This window comes from Hippocampus comes, unplaced genomic scaffold (assembly GCF_001891065.2).
Source record: "Hippocampus comes isolate QL1 unplaced genomic scaffold, H_comes_QL1_v1.1 scaffold156, whole genome shotgun sequence".
Taxonomy (NCBI): domain Eukaryota; kingdom Metazoa; phylum Chordata; class Actinopteri; order Syngnathiformes; family Syngnathidae; genus Hippocampus; species Hippocampus comes.
This window is the reverse complement of record NW_017805744.1, coordinates 743,986-764,168: the sequence shown is the minus strand read 5'-3', so window position 1 is coordinate 764,168 and position 20,183 is coordinate 743,986. Positions and strand designations below refer to the sequence as shown.

Genomic DNA, 20,183 nt, shown 5'->3' with positions numbered 1-20,183 from the left:
CTTGAGTGGAGTCGCCACAACAGTAATACCCTCGCCTCGCATTCTCATGGCCTCGCCATATCTTGGAGATTTCGAAATTTCGGCCCGAACGGAAGCCATAAAGGGCACACATGTGCACACAAAAGGAAGATTAATCATTGAATGTCGAGTATTTGAATAGCATTTTCTGTAAACTAATTCATGCTTGATCGGCCAAGTGCGTGCGTGCGTACGTGCTTGCGCGCGCGTATGTGTGTGCGTGTGTGTGTGCGTGTGTGCGTGTGTGTATATGTGTGTGTATATACATATATACACACACACACACAGAAAAGTCCACTGTATATACATATATAGACACACACACACACACACACACACATTTATTTATTTATTTTTTCCGGAATTTTCAGAAAAGTCCACTTTCATCTCTGATAATTTTATCTGTGGTTTTATTTATTCTTTATTTGTCTTATTGTTTGCTCGTCTGTAAAGTGTCCTTGGGTGTTGTGAAAGGCGCTTCAAATTAAATTTATTATTATTATTATTATTATTAATTCTGTGGAAGCAGTTTTGTTACTGGAGCTTAGTTGGCGAATGTGGCTACTTCTTGTTTAAGTCGATCAAGTCTGTATTGATCTTATGACAGCCCCATGCATGTTAGAGGGGGCATCAACCCACCCCTACACATTTTTTTTTTTTTTTTTTTTTTTTTTTTTTTAAAGTTAAGAAAAATAGCTTTCACAGGTGGGACCTGGCCTGTGGTTAATGGACTATTTCTTAGCCAAGACCCAACTTTTTTTTTTAAAAATACATATTCAATTGTCTCTCTCTCTCTCTCTCTCTCTCTATAGCAAGCGGTCTGACCGTGAGGTTCGAGGGGCAGGCCAGGTGTTGCAGCTCGTGTGGGCCCACAAGGATCTGCGTCGGCCTCTTGAGAAAGACGGCTGGAAGAAAAGCGACTTCCAGGTCAACCTAAATCCCGCCCTCGCCAACGGTCCGAGCACCCGCTCCAATGGCACATATGGGGACACTACCACACCACTGCTGGACAGAGGTGTTTATTTGTCTTGAGCGCTGTGTGTAACTCCTCAGAGAATCATCAATTGAGCTCACGTTGTTTTCTACGCCCATAGGGGAAAAGCGAAACATGATCCCACTAAATGACCTCGGCTCCGGTTGGTGTTATTCTTCTTGTTTTCATTCTAAGATGCATGTTTGGTTTGTATGAAGTAAAATGTCACGCTTGTCATGTTTCTCAGAGGCTTACTCGACACTGGACCAGAGAGAGAGGAGACACACCCTCGACGACACCACAGACACTTTACCGGTACTTTTTTTGAAACATCAACCATCTGCTTGTTGGACTGCTCAGTCAACAACATGAAACCTTGGCTTTGCATGACTTTTCACTTTTTAAACCTCACAATTAACAATTTCTAACACTAGCTCCCCCCCTTCTCTCTCTCTCTCTGACTCTCTCTCCTTCTCTCTCTTTCTCACTGGTTGTCTCTCAGAGAGGGGTATATGGGGGAAGAAAGGGCTCCCTGCCTCTGTTGGACTCCTATGATGGTTAGCCCCTCCCCCCCTACCTCCCTCTGCATGTAACAGCATGGTATGTCTTACTGACTTCTCATCCTGCATGCACCTCCGATCAGTGTTTCTTTGTCTTCTTCTGACGTCAAACCCCTCACAGCTAACTATTTGTTATTGGCATAACAGAAGCCTGCTTGAGGTCTATCCAATGGCCCCACACCGTGGTATTCTGTTTACACTTGTGACCTGGGCCAATCATTCCGATTTAACACCCTACCTGTTGATTTGTGTGATGCTGTCGCAATAGGGCGATCTGTTTTGTAATTGCTTGTGGGGGATAACGGTTGAGAAAGTGACATCCCCAAAAGGTGTATAGTGGCCTATAGATGAGACAAGAAAGCATAACTTTTGTATAAGCTCCTCCTCTGAAATAGCTCCTTTGCATTAGCAGTACTTTTAGATGTATTTGAGAGAACTTTTCAGCGAACAACGGAGGATAGGTTGGGAGAGGAAAAAAAATCACAATGAATCGCCAATATGCATGAACACTGTAGAGCACAGAGTACTTGTCTTTATTGTCGGAACTCCAACATTGAGTCAGAGACAGACACAAATGTAAATTGAAAAAGCTTTTGACATTGTGGAGGGGTTTTTTTTTTTTTACACATAACCAATAGTCAGTAAGGTAACTTTGTATCGACACAGAAAATCTCACGTCCCTTTCAGCAATTATGAGGACAGAGAAAAATCTGTCAGAGAAGTGGGGTACAGACAGACAAACAAAAGTATTTATTTTTAATGTTTTAAAATATGGGTGCCAACCACACATGATGGGGACAAATAAAATTACACCAGACAAATGCTCAGGATATGCTTTGAGTGGCATCTGACAAAACGGGCCTTTGCTGATTTGGATTGCAAAAGCAGTAAAAACGCTCAAATGTATTCCAATTGTCAGTACAGTGGGACCTTTAAATACCAACATGCTAGGGTGGTAATTAACTCAACTCGTTACATAACTAGCAACAGTTGGGCAGATAGTAAGCAATACTTCAAAATTGAACCTTTTAATATAATTCCTAATCGACATTTACTGCCAAATTAAACATAAGACAAAGAGAAATATATTTAACTAAAACACATTAAGTTAAAGCCCGCTAGCTTAATCTTAGCACGCAATGCAAAACACGATAGACGGGTTAATGAATAGCATCTTTGTGGCGGTGTAATAAACATGTAAGCAAAGCAAATATTTAAACAAGCGGTGAAGAAGCACATCTTGACATGTAAAGAGATAATCTAACACACCGTCTACTTGTGCAAAGAGTGACTAATAACGTGGCTTACTGGGAAGCTGAGACCAGATCCATGTGCAGTATATCTGTATTGTACTGTACTGTCCCATGTGGCCAAGGTGCACACACCACAGAGAGCAGCACAATGTCCATTGAACTGAAGCAAAAACTGTTTACGTCGTACATTCTATGTAATCATGTCATGACTGTTCAGAGAATAGGGAAGTTTTCCAGTGAATAACAGAGGAATGGTTCCCCCAAAAAGTAGCAAATATGTTTTTAGCGTTATGATGGAAAAGGTATAGCGGTTTCAGTTTTTAGGCTAAGAACCATAAAAGTTCCCTCAAACCATTTTCCAATTCAATTTAAGTTCTAATTGTTGTTGTTCATGCAGAAAAATTGATCGTGTGCATCACCCAGACTGGGCCATCCCTGCCTGACCACTGCTACTGAGAAGGGAGGGTGGGAGGTTATTTTCTGTTGTCTCCTCCCCCTTCTCCCGCCGGACCAATGGGATCGCGAGACGACTGTTTGGCATCCAAAGAACATGTTTTGTGTTGCAGGCAAAGATGTTGCAGCTTCAATACATACAAACCTACCCCCGCCCCCTTTTTTATGATTAGCAATTTACCGTAGCAACAGAATTCTAGTTTGTGTTAAGTTATGAATCTCTAAAGGCAATCATCTTTGTTGACAATCATTTGATTCCTGTGTTTGTCCTGCTTTTGTATGTTTGCTATTATCAATGTTGTCGTCAAAGTTATTTTGCTGCCAATGCCTGCATCCTAACAAGGGGCTTGTGTGTAGACTTCAGTGTAGGTTATATACTGTACATATAAAGAGAAAATTAGATAACTAACTGCGTACATTTTGGCTGGTTTATTTAAATGGTTCCTTCACGGGGATCGCTGGGAGATCGGGGCGTGGCCATCAAACCTGATGAGTCGCCGCTGTTGTTTGAACCGGAGTCGTTTTGTCTAGAATGACTTTCTGTCGTTGCGATGGGAATGTGTGTAGACGAGAGCAGGTGTGTGTTTATTCCTAATACACCAAAAGGTGTGCGTATCTGATTGTGCATATGGAAGGGGACAAATGCTGATGGACCTTTTTTTTTGTTTTCCCCAAGCGCGTGTTTTTGTCAGGCCTGACCCAGAACAATACATTTGCTCATTTGTTCTTGAGTCAGTTTAGATATCTTGTTCTCATTTTCACATTTTTTTCCCTTGAGTTTGTTGTGCATTACCAGCAATTTTTTTTCTCCTGAAATTGAAGAAAATTCAAGTACCTTTCTGCTTTTAATCCCAAATTTGGCTGAATAATTGTGGTACGTGAAACTAGCATTTGCGTCGTTAAACCACTAAGACTTACTTAATCATTTATTCTAAACTCTGCGATTCAAGATTCAATTTCATCGTTCATTGACTGAATTCTTGTATTTGACCTGGAGTCACTCGCACATGTTTGGTGGTTTACCTCCAAATAAATAAATAAATAAATAAATATGCGAAGTGTATTTGCTTGGAAGAGACTCAAGTCTGTACAGTCTGAGTTGCATTTTAATTTAGGTGGATGCGATGCGTATTTTCTTTGTCATCCATTTTTCGGTTGTGTATTCCCTGCTATTCTGTCTGTGATTCACCCACTCTTTTTGCAGTGGGTGGGTGAGATCCATATGCAATTTGTTTTACAGCGTTGTTTAATAGAGACCACCCCTCCCCCTCCCAAATTTCACCCAGTTCTCCACAGACAGTATATTTGTTATGTTGCCTATCCATGTAAAATTATTACATAACATTCATACCTGCCTTGGCTCTGACAAGTTGCTTTTTTTTTTCAATAAAGTATGTAACTGGTTATTCTGATGTTTTGATAAATAAAGATCATTTCTTAGACAACATTTGCTTATGCCTGGTTGCTGTGTTTAATTTGTCAACCATTCAGATTGCACTGTGACACTATATAGGTACAAATGTAAGAAACAGTGCTGTGAATTATTATTTCTCTGTTCTTGTCATCTCTGTGTGGTATTCAAATTGGTTTGATGAACTGGAATCTTTGTGTGATAAATATGCAAAGAACACAGGCAGGGGGCAAATATTTTTTCACGGCACTGTACTTGCATCTTTGTTGCATTAGTCTGCAGGTCAGATGCAGATAAACAAGAAATGTATTGTGACTGACTTCAAATGGTACTGATGATACCAAATCCACCACACCATGCAAGTACAGACAGATTGTAGATATGTCAATGGCTTTTGGTAAACAACTTTCTGGACCTAAAAAAATTATGCTAATTTGGAAAAAAAAAAGCATGTTTGTGGCTACACCATGAATGACTTTGTCATGGTAGCTTTTTTCCCCCCAATGTTGTTTCACATTCTTTGGCGTCAAAGTAGGACCACTATACATATTAACTGTACAATAATACATATATAATTGTACATATAGTGAGGCAAGAGTGCTACTAGTATAACTGGTGAAGCGCTGCATGCTAACCTGTTAGTTTTTTGTCACTGGTCGCATGCAGTTTTGCCTCAAGTAACATGCTCAGTAGTTCTACAATTGAAGCGTACTAATATGTTATAAAGCCATTTGTGCATTTAATCAATATCCTTGATGTGCAGCCGAAACTCATGCCTGAGTCGCTTAGGAACCGGTACCTTTCAATAGTGATGGTGAGATGAGGCACTGAGGCTTTCCGTGCGATTGGTTTGACTCGTTTCCCGGCTTCAAAATGTGGTTCAATCCCCTCTGGCACCACCAAGTGGACGTAACGGCATGCAAGGAAAAGCTTTTCCTGTGAAAAATGTTGATTAAGATTACACTCATTATGACATGAAATTCATATGGAAAGGGGGGAGGAAAATGCAGTAATTGCGCCTGTATTGTGGATAAAAAATATACCCGCACAAAAAGTTATCGTAATCATTTTAATTTAAAAATAAAAATTTTCAACTGTTTTTGGGGCTCTGTGGCTTTTTTTGAGAGAGAGAGAGAGAGAGAGAGAGAGAATCTCCCACGCCTTTGAAAAAAAAAACCCTTACACATGGAACAGATGAAGCGGGGATGCAAGTTGAAACCCGTTTGGGTAAAGGTTCTACCAGGTACATTTTCACCTCAATAATGGAGTCAGCTGTGCAACTGGTGCGCGTCTGCTATGCACGATGCTACGGTTCGCTGCCTAGGGAGATAAACAGGCACAATAACACCGACGTGCAAACCAATCGACCACCGGGCCGCCCTAAAAACATTTCATTTCATGAAACGAATAAACACGAGAGTATGTGCCTTTAAAAGAATGATAGCCAAGAGAAACTACTGGCAACTATGTATAATTTGAATGAAAATGTCTTTCACGTTTGTCTTCATCAAATATCATACATGAGCCTTTGATGTTAATTGTAAATATATTTATGTTGGTGTTAATGTATGGCAATGGGGCGCACAGAAGAAATGACGAAAGCCCGTTTCATAAGCAAATTTGATACGCCAGCATGTCTTGGTTTGACGTCAGCCTCAGTGGAGGCCATGAACGCATTACAATATGCTTAACTTACGTCGTTTATAATGACCAAAATCTGTGATCACTTGTCACCAAAATTTACATGCACTTATCCAATTTTGCCCACGTCAACCTCTAAAATCATCACAATGACATATGCCAATCAATGCGCTCACTCGAAGAGGAAATGAGCAGCCTCCCTTCGTTTTCTTTTGCAACAGGTCTGTTTTTGTTGAGCATCAGTACAAAAAAACACAACTTGTATGTTTAGCGGCTAAAACAGAAATTTAAGGTGGAACATCATTAAAATACAAACGATTGGAATTTAGTTAGTTAGCACAACAAAGCAAGCAACTTGTTTGTTCCAAAACTATTTGCTGGGGTTTTTTTTTTGTTTTGATTTTTAACTCACCCGTGAATCTTTAACTTGGGTGGGTGGACAACACAAATGAGAAGAGTTCTGCCAACTTCTATTTCTTTATGAAAATGCGGAACGTCAGTTTTCACAACAGCAAAGCTTAAAATAGTTAGTTGAAATGCCCATCTTAAAATGTTACCAAAGTTTGTTGAAATTGAACTTTTTTAAATGTTGAATAGCAATCGGCTGACATCATTTTCAACTTAAAAGTGGGTGACGGAGTCTCTTTGGGGGGAAATTCTTTACTGTAGACATCATTTTTCAGTCCAGAACTATAAAATAAGTTTCCATGTTAAGGCCATCACAGGGGCTCTTTAAGCAGCTGCGATTCTGTGGTCATGTCAGTGATCTTGTTGGCTTTGGCCCTCTGGGATGCGAGTGCTCGACAGTGCAGAAAAACATTCAGGGGATGACTAAAGGAGAACAGGATGAGGATGGTCAGCCCGATGTTCATCTGCAGACATATGAATGAAGAGATGATTGTCATTTTTAAAAAATGATATTTTGCTGAAATGCAATCCAGTGTTTCTGTAACTGGCTTAAGATGCGGTAGTCTTGATTTCATTGCACCCTGTACTGTCATGCACTCACATATAAGGGATCTCCGTCCAGCAATTCTTCCACCACAGCAAAGCAGGCATACTGCAGTAAAGAGAAGACCGCCGAGAGACCGAAGATGAAGCCATACAACTTCCCAAAGTGACATGGTGGGAAACTACACGCACCCACACACACACACACACACACACACACACACACACACACACACACACACACACACACACACACACACACACACACACAGGAAAGGAACACAGACAAAAGGGAGGTGCATGAAAACTATTATAGGAGTTGCTTTTGTCAGTTGTTATACTGTATTTGGAGAGTGAACATTGTTATGTTTCTGAATCTGAAATAAGACAATATGATTAAATGGAGACATTTGGACTGAACAAAGATACCATGTATTTGACATTGCTATGGCTGCAAAAAAAGAATCATTTTACAAACTGAATAATTGCTTGATTCTTGATCGATTCATTGATGAATTGGATTAAAAAAAAATATATATATATATCGATATATATTTTTTATTTTTTTTATTTTTTTTGCTATGCCTTTTTTTTCAAAACAGGACATAATTTGTCATTGAAAGTGCAGAAAATGCGCAGACAACTTTGATTCAGTTACCTGTTTGGTCCGGAACATCTGTCAGTGAATCGACAAAAAACTGAGAATTGATTTTTGCTAATGTCCTAAATACAGAGGTTGGTGAATATTTACTGTTGAGAGGGTGAAATAAAAAAGATTTGTACCAATTGAAGTAGTGCATTGGCACGTTTCTGTTAGTTGTTAGTGAAATGGGTTTGTGTAGGTACTTGACCTGGTTGGGGACAATTAAAGGGACGGATGAAAATCCACTTTTCATCAGTCCTTTTTGGAAAACTTCTCGTCCTCTGTCCCCAAAATCTCTGCTTATTTGTACTCTCTTTTAATCAGTGAACAATGACATTTTCAAAAAGAGTAATAAGAGACAACTCTTATTACTCTTTTTGAAAATCTACCAAATCAAGCCTTCTGCGTAGCCCATCAGGTCACAGAAACTCTTTGCCTTCCATCCCTCACAATGTTCAAACGGAAATGCTAAGTTTATTGTAGCTTTCGGGAATCGTTTACTCACGTCATTGCGACGAAAGCAGCCATTCCGCCGTAGACAAAACTGTAATTGACCATTAACGCAATGAAAGTGAAGTACTGGAGTGGCAACACGGGAATGGAAGCGCAAATTGAGAAGATCAATGACACCAGTGACGTCAGGAAGAAAGAGAGAACTGCAGAATTCAGGTCTGCTTCTCGTTCACTCATTCCTATGAACATGAACACACACAGAGGAGAACATGTCTGATCACTCAAACTAGAGAAAACCAATGGATGCATTTGATGTATTCTGGCTCCTTTAACTCATGTTCTTTCATTCTTTTATTGACAGCATGGGCGTCATTAGGCCTATTTTAGGGAGGCTTTAGCCTCCCTAAAATAATCTTTAGCCCCCCTAAATAATTTCATTGCATTATTTAAAAAAAAGTATTATTTATTTTTCCTGTACTTTTGCTAATATATTGCATCAAATTTAATGTAATGTGGCCATTTTAAATTATATTTCGATAACCTGCCATTATTGAAATGTTAAATCTCCCAGGTTTCCTGAACGCAACAGGTGGTGCGTTAGCATTTGACGTGTCTGTCACCATCGCCACATCAAATGCTAACGCAACAACTGACAGTTCATTGCCGAAAGTTAGGTTGAGTCGACAGCATGGATATTCGACAGTTTTTTAGAAAGGTAAATTAAGTATTCAATGCATCCATGCTGGTAAAACTAGTGACTATAGTCCGCTAAAATATCTCCAGTAACAGCAGAAACTGCACTGTAACAAGTGTTCACTTTTGGATAAATTAAGGTGGTGCTTAATAAAAATTAAGCAACATTTTATTATTAAATACATAAATAATCATTACACCAACTCTTTGAGGCAACACCTATTGAGATTTTGGCCTATATAAAATAAATAAATAAATATAAAACAAATAAATTTATTTATTTGATAGGAATCAGGCTAAAGACGCACAGAGAGTGAGCTGGGGGGAGCTCTGCTGGACAGGTGAGTCTATCAGATCTCAAGGCTAATTTTACTTGCAAGGCTGTTCCCAAAATGCAATCGGAGCTTACAGTAAGTATTAAGCAGCAAACTTGTGTTTTTCCAAAGTGATGAAGCTTTTGCATCTCATTGTACTAACTTAAATTGCATATCACGGCAGACATCTCAAAATACATAGTCTTCTGGGGGCTAAGCATATATTAATACATTTTGGTAGAGAGGAATATAGGCCTACTGTCATATAGGTTATGTTATCGGGCATCCTTCTAATTCCCTTGAACAACCAAGATTGAACTTTTGAACTCTTTATAATTTCTATTATCTAGTCCAGTTAAAGTCCAGGGGAGGAAGCCCCATCATAGTAAAGAGTATACGAATGTGATGTGTGTAGTTCTTCATAGCCTCTTCATTTTGCTCTCAAAGTGCACGGAATTGATGGATTTTTATCAGAATGTAGAAAAAAATTCTCCCAGGGGGGCATGCCCCCCGGAACCCCCTAAAGGGGCTGTGTTCCCCTTGGGGCTAAGCCCCCCTTGTTCTTGAAACCTAGTGACGCCCCTGATTGACAGTATTTACAGCTTTCTTTGACAGGGACAATGCAGTCAAACATTGTTACAAGCTTGGAGCTAATATGATGCATATAGACTTGAGAGCTAGTGCTAAATCATTGCAGTACAGTAGAAATATAAATGTAAAATATGCATCAGTGACAGGCCATGTCATACATTTCAAAACTCAGTAATCCAATATTGAATTTATATGACGAAAAACAGTCACTTACTCGCAACTTGGCAGGACAACCTACAATATAACTCAAGTTAAAAAATGAACACCTAAAGTAAAATAAACAATAATTCAATTCCTAAAGTTCCAGGAGGTCAACGACAGCAGTAACTGCGCACCTCGGAACAGAGGCCAACGGGCTCCCATTTTGGTGATTTTTGCACGCGTTATACCTGCCACCGGAGGTTTTCGCTTGTGTCGGTCGAGAATGAAGCCGTTCATGGGAGCCACCAGCAACCCACACATCTGAGTGAATGCAAAGGCGTTGATGTACTGGCTCACTGCCAACACACAAAAAAGCAAAGGTGAGGCCTACTGTCAAAGATTTACCGTGCCGCATTTCTATTAGAAACGAAAACACCGAAGACGGTCATATAATGTTGTAACCAAGATTATACAAATGCTATTCTATCTACCCTGTGTGTGCTCCTCTGGGGTTGTGTGTGTGAAGGCACTGCAACAAATAGGCGCTAGGTGGTGCTCAAACACTTGTCCTTTTGCCTGGATGCAAAGAGGGCCTTTTAGCTGCAGCCCATCACCCTGCATTCATCATTACAAGCATTTAAAAAAACAAACAAAAAAGCTTTCCCTTCTTCTTCTCCTCCTCAGCCTCTCGGCTCTCGTATAGTTGAGCGACTCAAAACAGATGGGTAGAAATGTTTATACATTCCCTAAAATGATTTGGAGCGGCCCGGCGATGCAGTGGTTAGCGCTTTGACCTCACAGTGCAGAGGTGCCGGGTTCAATTCCAGCTCCGGCCTTCCTGTGTGGAGTTTGCATGTTCTCCCCGTGCCTGCGTGGGTTTTCTCCGGGTACTCCGGCTTCCTCCCACATTCCAAAAACACGCATGGCAGGCTGATTGAACACTCAAAATTGTCTTGAGGTGTAGAGCTAGTGCTAAATCATTGCAGTACAGTAGAAATATAAATGTAAAATATGCATCAGTGACAGGCCATGTCATACATTTCAAAACTCAGTAATCCAATATTGAATTTATATGACGTAAAACAGTCACTTACTCGCAACTTGGCAGGACAACCTACAATATAACTCAAGTTAAAAAATGAACACCTAAAGTAAAATAAACAATAATTCAATTCCTAAAGTTCCAGGAGGTCAACGACAGCAGTAACTGCGCACCTCGGAACAGAGGCCAACGGGCTCCCATTTTGGTGATTTTTGCACGCGTTATACCTGCCACCGGAGGTTTTCGCTTGTGTCGGTCGAGAATGAAGCCGTTCATGGGAGCCACCAGCAACCCACACATCTGAGTGAATGCAAAGGCGTTGATGTACTGGCTCACTGCCAACACACAAAAAAGCAAAGGTGAGGCCTACTGTCAAAGATTTACCGTGCCGCATTTCTATTAGAAACGAAAACACCGAAGACGGTCATATAATGTTGTAACCAAGATTATACAAATGCTATTCTATCTACCCTGTGTGTGCTCCTCTGGGGTTGTGTGTGTGAAGGCACTGCAACAAATAGGCGCTAGGTGGTGCTCAAACACTTGTCCTTTTGCCTGGATGCAAAGAGGGCCTTTTAGCTGCAGCCCATCACCCTGCATTCATCATTACAAGCATTTAAAAAAACAAACAAAAAAGCTTTCCCTTCTTCTTCTCCTCCTCAGCCTCTCGGCTCTCGTATAGTTGAGCGACTCAAAACAGATGGGTAGAAATGTTTATACATTCCCTAAAATGATTTGGAGCGGCCCGGCGATGCAGTGGTTAGCGCTTTGACCTCACAGTGCAGAGGTGCCGGGTTCAATTCCAGCTCCGGCCTTCCTGTGTGGAGTTTGCATGTTCTCCCCGTGCCTGCGTGGGTTTTCTCCGGGTACTCCGGCTTCCTCCCACATTCCAAAAACACGCATGGCAGGCTGATTGAACACTCAAAATTGTCTTGAGGTGTGAGTGTGAGCATGGATGGTTGTTTGTCTTTGTGTGCCCTGTGATTGGCTGGCAACCGGTTCAGGGTGCCCCCCGCCTACTGCCCGACGGCAGCTGGCATAGGCTCCAGCACCCCCCTTGACCCTTGTGAGGATAAACTGGATCAGAAAATGGATGGATAAAATGATTTGGTGCTAATTTAACCACAATACTTAAAGGGGAACTCACATCAAAAATGGCCTATGCAAGAATATGTTCAATGTCCCTCTCCATGAGTTGAAACACAACATTAAGATTAATATCGCGTCGGCGGTATAACAATTCATCAGATTAATTCAGCGTTTTTAATCCACGTGAAGGGGGTGCCATTTCAACATTACAACACCCTCTGCTGTCAACTGAAATTGCTGGCAAAGTGCCCTCGGGTTGGAGATGTCATTTGACCAAACATAGAAAATAGGTGAATTGTGTAGATTTTAAATAGCTAGATCAAAATTTTAAATATATAAAACTTGGCTTTTGGTTATGTATGTGCATTCATGTGTGAGTTCATACCAACTGATGCATCGCCATCAGCCAGACGCTCCAGCATGGGGTTGAGGGTGCCGATGAACAGATAATGTCTCAGTTGGATCACGGACAACCAGAGGACGACAAAGAAGAAGAATTTGGACAGAACACATTCACGGAAGGTTTTCTCTGAGGGAAAACAAGGCATCTGATATATAAAGACATGATTTCTTTGAAGACGCTGTTTTAATAATTCATAATTGCACACACCAGGTCTTTCAGGCTCTTCCACGTCATGTGGCTTCTCCTCCACTGGCATCTGAAAGTCGCTCTGTACAGTTTTATTGGACTTCCTTAATCTTCTGCAGGATATCCTGAAGTCAGAGACGACCATCAGAGAAAACAGTGGGCCTACAACTCATGACTATTTACAGTTAAGAGTGACTTAATTTGCAGTCCCCATTTCTCATAGCGCGTCGTCAAATAATGGAGTTTTGCACGTGTCGAGTAGTGTGAGCATTTTGTCTATGTGATGCATGCAGTAGACACAATCAGCAATTGAAGCAATCCTTCATGAACCCATTTTTGGAAATAGACAGCTAATCAAAGAATTCATTGAGTGCGCAGTTAATCAGTGGGCAAGCACTCGGGGGAACATAAGCACAGGCAAAACCGGTGCCGCTGCACGGGGCCCTGGATGGGGTAACATGCCCATGAAGGAAGGGGGGAAAAACAGCTGTCCAAAACGTCCACAGACCCTTGATTTTGTAATTACAATAGCTCTGGGCGGGTCAGTCACGCCGAGTGGATGGTTGGGGAGGAGACCTGAGCGCCACCGCAGCCTCAGAGGATGAATTTGACCCAAGGGACTGGCTATGCTTGTTATTGGGCTTTTTTTTTTTTTTTTTGCACCGGAGCCGATCATCTTGATGTTACGCCCCTGCATCCCAGTATTTGTATAGAGGAGATAGAAAAGTCAATTTCTCATAATACAATAACTTTTGATATTTCTACTTGGGACCTGGTTGTCTTTTGACTCCCACCATTGTCTTTCATGCCCACTATGATAAGTAGTGTTTCGCATTCTTACCCATACTTGTAGTGGTCAGGCGGCGGGTACGGGATTGAGGTTCTGGGAAACAGGAAGATCGTCCTGAGTATGTGATAGATGCTGCCGGTGGCCAAGAACAGGAAACTGGCCTTGAGAGGGATGCCAGACTCGTATGCCAACTTTAGGTATAAAGTGAAGATCATGACCAATTTGACAATTGCCAACAGCCTTGTCTGCCACTTATTGACGCACTTTAACGAGGACAAAGACACCCGAGGAAGAGTCGAAGGCCCCGTTGTAGATGGTGATGATGGTCGAACGATGAGCGCCAAACAGATTTGCCACCTTCAGGAGGAGAAATTCAATTGGGTGAGTTTCACATTTCAAGCAGCCTTCACCAAAGTCACAAATGCATGAACACAAAAGCGCCTTTCATGCACAACAAGCAATTTGAAGTGCTCCGAATTCCAACGTGTGACCCATGATCGCGATGGGCAAAGTATGAGCATTTAAACTGTTTCTTCTGCCTACTGACAAACTCCTGGCATTTTAAAAAACTGCAGTTGTTTCTTTACATTCAAAGCTGAGCTCTGGCAGCAAATGATGTTGTGCTGTTTTGATCGCAGGATTCCAATTCAAGCATCGCAGCGCACTTATACTGCTTGTTGGGGACTTAAATCATCTCTCTCTGATAACAATGTCATGAAACGGGCTGGATTGTGCGCTGAAAGGTAATCAAATTAAGATACTCCTCTCTGCCAAATGTCACTGTCATTTCCCTTCAGCACAGAGAGAAACTTTGCATCGACAGTCGGCAACAAAATGACGATGACTGATGAACAATGAACTTCACACAATTTCAATGTCTGACAAAGAAACAAACACATTTCAATGCATTTGTGTCCCACAGAAGAGTGCAAATTCCTGCTCATTCTGGTCAATCAGATTATATACTGTCTACCGCAGACATGGTGTGAGCCATAATCTGCATTTTTCATACTGTGGGAGAAAAACAGAGCAGGCTTGGCTGTGTGGAAAAATAAATAAATAAAAGGAAAGAAGGGGCGGGTAGGAAATTTGGACTCAGGATTGGGAAAGGATGGGCTCAGTTTTCTCTGGGAATGAACATGCTTTTCTTCCAATTTGCAAATGGGATTGAGACAGGATGATATTATACGTCCCAAAAAAATTACCTGCATGTTGCTCAGGAGCAGCATCATGCCACCAACAGCTATGAACGAGAGTGCTGGATAAAGCACCATGGACAGAGCTGATGGAGAGACACAAAGATCAGGACAAAGAGCATCCTCACATACATGATTTGATAAGATTTCTATTTTTATATGTATACAACATGTAAACAAGGGGTCACCACCAGGTGGCCCCTAAGGGAGGGGTTGGTATTTTCCACAGGTATTAATAAATAAATAAATAGATAGATACATTAAAAAATATATATATATATATCCGGGAGCCACAAAATGCTTCTACATTGAGAAGAACGCTGCATACATTGTTGTTGTTGTTTTACTCATGTAGAAGAAACTAGTGTGTTGCATTCATGAAATCAGTAAGTCGTTACAGAGAACACAACACTTTTATTACTGCATGAAATAAAAACGTTTAGAATGCTGACAAAAAAAAAAAAAAACACTTATTTATTTTTGCTCCGTGCATAGCACTTTTCAAATAGTGGTGTTGTTTTAATGAGCTCTGTAAATATAGTTGCGTTCAGTACCCAAGAAGTAACTCTTGGTTTCAAAAAGGTTGGTGAGCCCTGGTATTGGCAAAAGAAAAATATTTACGATCAGAAAGATATTTACCTTGGCAAAAGAAAAATATTTACTATCAGAAAGATATTTACCTGGAGTTGCAAAGGTCAACATCAAGATACCCAAGGTGTGAAGAGCTCTGATGCAACAAAAAGTTGATATCGTCACTGACCGGGTCATGATGTAGACAGACAGGTTAAAAGTTTGGACAAAAAAAATTGCACTTCATCCAAAAAAAAAAAAAAAAAAACCTCTCATGTTTTACTGCTTTATAAAATGTAGGTGAAACATGTGTGGTGTTATTTAAAGATTATATTTCAGCACTCACAATCCATAGAGCCGAGCCACCAAAGTGCCAAAACGATCAAAGATGACACCATTTAGAAATGTCAGGAAATTATTCATGAAGGATGCAATGGTGAAGACAAGCGAGAACTGTTCATCCTGGCCCCTGCAATCTGACATAAAAACAAAGAACCGAAAATAAATCAATAAATCTTGCATAGCATAATGTACAAACCTTTTTTTTTTTTTTGGAGCAGCAATGACTCAATGGTTGTGATTGCTTCTCATGCTGAGGAATTGACGTTGAAAATAACTCTTGCACAAATGTGGACTATTCCATCCATCCATCCATCCTTCTTCAATTCTCCAATAAAAATCAATTTTTGAAAATTATCAGAGGACATAAAATCCGAGAGGAGAACGGCAAACTGACCTTGGACCCGTGCTCCATCACTGTTTGTGGTGTTGACACAAAAGGAGCCAAAGAAACCTCGCGACTTCAGGAGGAACACAAGTGAGGCCCAGCCGAATATAATTCCTGCGAAGAACAGACACTCCAACATGCCCGTGATGAAGGTGAAGACTTGTCGCACTTTGAAGTGCTTCGAAGATGGCAACATCGTCCAAGCTTCTTGCGCACACACCTGGTGAGGAGGCGGTGATGCGAAATAAGAACGATGTGCCCGAGGGCTGAATTTGCAGTTTGATAGCAGTGAAAATAACCTAAATCTCATGAAATGTGATGACTTTTACATGAAACTGAAAATATTTTAAGCAGTTGGTTTTTTTGTACGTGTTAGAAAGTTTGTGTACGAGGCTGAAGTTCATCTCTTCAAATCGATTTTACATTTTACAATTTGTGATTCATCAAGGAAAATGTGCTTATGTACATTTTGAACTACGAAATATGGGTGCTCCATCAAGGTGTGTATGATATACAACGAGACGAGAGTAAAACAAGCCCTCTCCGCACACCTGCGACAGCGCCATCTCGCTGCTGAACAACCTGAACAACTTCTTCACCCGTTTTGAGACAGACAACAACACCCCAGCACAGAAGACCCCACCCCCTCCTGGTGACCAGGTGCTGACACTTTCCCAGGATAGTGTGAGGCATTCCCTCAGGAGAACAAACGCCCGGAAAGCAGCAGGTCCTGACAACATTCCTGGTCGCGTCCTGAGAGACTGTGCTGAGGAGCTCACAGATGTTTTCACAGACATCTTTAACACCTCACTGAGCCAGGCTGTTGTCCCCACTTGTCTCAAGGCCACCACCATCATCCCGGTCCCGAAGAAGTCGTCACCCTCCAGCTACAATGACTACCGCCCGGTCGCACTCACCCCCATTCTCATGAAGTGCTTCGAGCGGTTAGTCATGCAGCACATAAAGTCTGCCCTCCCCCCCTCCCTGGACCCCTACCAGTTTGCATATCGGCAGAACAGATCAACTGCAGACGCCATCTCCACCGCCCTTCACTCAGCCCTCACCCACCTGGAGACCAAGAATTCACATGTCAGAATGCTGTTCATCGACTTCAGCTCAGCATTCAACACCATCATTCCGCAGCATCTCATCCACAAACTGGACCACCTGGGGCTCAACACCTCCCGTTAAGTTTGCGGATGACACGACTGTAGTGGGTCTCATCAACAACGACGATGAGACAAGCTACAGGAGTGAGGTGAGCAGGCTAGCCTTGTGGTGTAAGGACAACAATCTCCACCTGAATGTGGAGAAGACAAAGGAGATTGTTGTGGACTTCAGAAAGACGCACTCCCAGCATGCTCCACTGGCCATTAACGGTGCCACAGTGGAGAGAGTGAGCAACACCAAGTTCCTGGGAGTGCACATCTCTGAAGACCTGTCCTGGAGCCACAATACCGCATCACTGGCCAAAAAAGCCAACCAGCGCCTGTACTTCCTCCGCAAACTGAGGAGAGCAAGAGCCCCGCCCCCCATCATGCAGACATTTTATACAGGCACCATTGAGAGCATCCTGTCCAGCTGTATCACTGTGTGGTATGGTGCTTGCACTGTGTCCTGCCAAAAGACCTTGCAGCGCACCGTGAGAACAGCTGAGAAGATCATTGGTGTCTCTCTGCCCCCACTCGTGGACATTTACTACTCCCGGCTGACCCGCCATGCCATCCGGATCGCAGGCGACCCCACACACCCATCCCACAGCCTCTTCAGCCTGCTGCCGTCGGGAAGGAGATTGCAAAGTCTCCGTGCCAGAACCAGCAGGCTCAAAGACAGTTTCTTCCACCAGGCGGTCAGGAGACTCAACTCCCTCCGTGCTCTGCCCAAACTCCCCACCCTCTGCCTCTGCCCGACCCCTGCCTCCTGTCACAGACTATGACCCTCCCCTCATTATCCGTCATCTGCATATTGCACATTGCACAATGCACTACGTCACTTTTATCCTCAATAGCCTCAAGTGCCATTGTTTTATGCTGCTTTTATTGTATATATCGTCTTTTATTGTATATATCGTCTATATGTTTATACTGTTTTAGACTACATTGTCTTTCACTGTTTGCTGAGGATTGAGAGAAATAAATTTCATCCATGCTACATGTCAATGTATGCATATTTGACAATAAAGTTGAACCTTGAACCTTGAACCTTGAAGTTTTCAAGGAGGGGCTGGAAACAATCCCGAGAACTGTCTGTTTTTTTTTTACCACATTTGCACACGGCCCTCCTGCACAATCTTGCAGAAGGGTGTCCAGAGGGAATTTTGAAAATATGAAAGAGCACAAAAGCAAAAGAATGATCAGATCAACCAAACATAAGGAAGAGAATTCATACAGTGGTCAGAAGATGCCTTTCCCCCCCGAAACACCGATTCAGGCTTAATCGTCCATTTTTTAACATCAGACAGACCATTCAAACATTTTGAAGTCGAAGTGCATAATTTGCTATTGACAAACATCATGAAGATATCTTGGCCCTGATCAAAATTGACCCAAAATACGCAATGCCTGCAAAGAATAATGAACAGTATCTTAGGGTTTGGTTGCCACACCAACTCAAAAGAAAGTGAGACCGACCTTGCAGTTCCTCAGCGGAGCTCCCCAGCTGGTCTTCCAAATCTTATCACTATGTCATTGGCTCACACACTCTTCCTTATAAAGGGCAACACCCCATTGCTCATCACCATGGCTGCGGAACGTCATGTGCTGTTGTTTTTTTTGTCAAGTGGCATTCTGAAGATCTAAAACAGTTCAAGATATTATCAGATCCACCGACATGCAGTGCCGTGAAAAAGTAGTTGCCCTCATTTCCCAATTTTTTTTTTTTCATTTTCCATTTTCACGTCTAAGCACATCAAACAAATGTCAACATCAGACAAGGATCAACCAAGTGAACATAAAATTCTGCTTTAAATGGTGAAGGGGAAAAAAATATTCAAAGCCGAGATGTCCAAAATGTCATGTCCAATTGCTTTTTGTCAACAGGCATTCTCAAGACCCAAACAAGTTCACGCTGATATCAGATAGACACACATACAGCACTGTGAAAAACTATTTTCCCTCCTCTTCGATTCTGAGTTTAATATTTATTTATTTGCATACGGTAGTTTCCCCACACTTTAATGTTTAGCTCGGTGTTCGTAGCGCAAGTCCCGGCAGGGGTAGCGGCTGGAAGTTCACTGTCTCTGGACTGCCACAAAGTGTGACGGCAAATAGATCCACTGTCCTGGGACCGAGACGATGATGGAGGAGGGGGTCAATGATAGCCGAGCCCAAGGAGCTGCACGGCAGCACCGCACTCCGGCTTCCGAGCAAGGCCGCCATGCATTCTTCTTCAAGTAAGTCATTTCATTTCAAACTCCCATTTAAACTCGTCCAGAGCAGAATCATTTAAATGATCACTGCAAATGACACTCCTTTACTTGTTTGATTTGTTTTGCTTAAATCTTTGAGTTTCATGAGAAAATGACAGCCGGCAAAATAAATCAACAATAGCATGAGGCTTGCCTTGCCCCTTTGTCGACATCGCCTGCTTTCCCTCGAAAGCCGGCATTTTGAAGCCTGTTGAATATCATGACGAAACAAGACAAATATAACTACTGAATCATTCTGCAGGGATATTTTTACTGCTGACATCAATTTTAAGTACATTGAACTATTACACAAGTGCCAATGCTGAGCCATACCCGAGTTCCTTTCAGGTTACGCCACAGCATGTCAATCAGATTCAAGTCTGGAGATTGACGGTAGGCCACAACCAAACCTTCATTTTTTTCAAGCTATTCAGTTGTTGCTACTCACTGTGTACTAAAATGCTAGAGTAGCTTCATGCATGACAGAGTGGAATAGTGAAAATGAAAGCGATATCAAGTACACGTAGTTAATGTTGGTGGCCAGGGCAAAACAAAGAAGTCGAACATATGGCCAGGAGTTGTTCATCCTGTCATAAAACTCGTAACAATCCCCCAGCCGCGCCACTTTATCCATGGGATTTTTCTCAGGACCCTTGATGTCAAATTCATATTGATTTTG

General features: G+C 41.9%; 3 protein-coding genes across 13 annotated transcripts in view; 1 reads left to right on the top strand and 2 right to left on the bottom strand.

Annotated features, from left to right (window-relative positions):
- LOC109524385 (catenin delta-1) overlaps positions 1-4,704 on the top strand; it is a 24,187-nt gene extending 19,483 nt beyond the window's left edge. For 6 of the 9 annotated variants that reach the window (XM_019884218.1, XM_019884217.1, XM_019884219.1 and 3 more), the window contains 4 exons: positions 831-1,033; positions 1,113-1,154; positions 1,239-1,306; positions 1,494-1,553. In XM_019884218.1, the coding sequence (XP_019739777.1) occupies positions 831-1,033; positions 1,113-1,154; positions 1,239-1,306; positions 1,494-1,553 (373 nt within the window). Of the gene's footprint in view, positions 1-830; positions 1,034-1,112; positions 1,155-1,238; positions 1,307-1,493; positions 1,592-3,201 lie in introns of those variants that run through there. The other 3 variants (XM_019884222.1, XM_019884220.1, XM_019884223.1) reach the window with 2 other exon arrangements.
- A 2,252-nt stretch (positions 4,705-6,956) lies between these two features.
- On the bottom strand, positions 6,957-10,656 carry LOC109524387 (solute carrier family 43 member 3-like). Of its 3 annotated transcripts, none has more exons than XM_019884230.1 (4): positions 10,344-10,656; positions 8,409-8,595; positions 7,319-7,369; positions 6,957-7,181 (listed from the first exon to the last, which is right to left on the bottom strand). In XM_019884230.1, exons 1-4 carry the CDS (start codon positions 10,414-10,416, stop codon positions 7,178-7,180), a joined length of 315 nt encoding a protein of 104 aa, XP_019739789.1. In that variant the 5' UTR covers positions 10,417-10,656; the 3' UTR covers positions 6,957-7,177. The 3 variants fall into 3 exon arrangements, with proteins under 3 accessions (XP_019739789.1, XP_019739788.1, XP_019739787.1); XM_019884229.1 differs by having other exon boundaries at positions 8,409-8,482; XM_019884228.1 differs by having other exon boundaries at positions 7,319-7,442; positions 10,344-10,634.
- Positions 10,657-11,169: 513 nt separating this feature from the next.
- LOC109524386 (solute carrier family 43 member 3-like) lies at positions 11,170-18,804 on the bottom strand. Its single transcript, XM_019884227.1, has 10 exons — positions 18,729-18,804; positions 16,108-16,318; positions 15,718-15,847; positions 15,482-15,528; positions 14,811-14,887; positions 13,870-13,962; positions 13,657-13,796; positions 12,837-12,940; positions 12,612-12,755; positions 11,170-11,472 (listed from the first exon to the last, which is right to left on the bottom strand). The coding sequence occupies exons 2-10, from the start codon at positions 16,292-16,294 to the stop codon at positions 11,264-11,266; spliced, it is 1,131 nt and encodes a 376-aa protein (XP_019739786.1). The 5' UTR covers positions 16,295-16,318; positions 18,729-18,804; the 3' UTR covers positions 11,170-11,263.
- Positions 18,805-20,183: the final 1,379 nt, after the last annotated feature.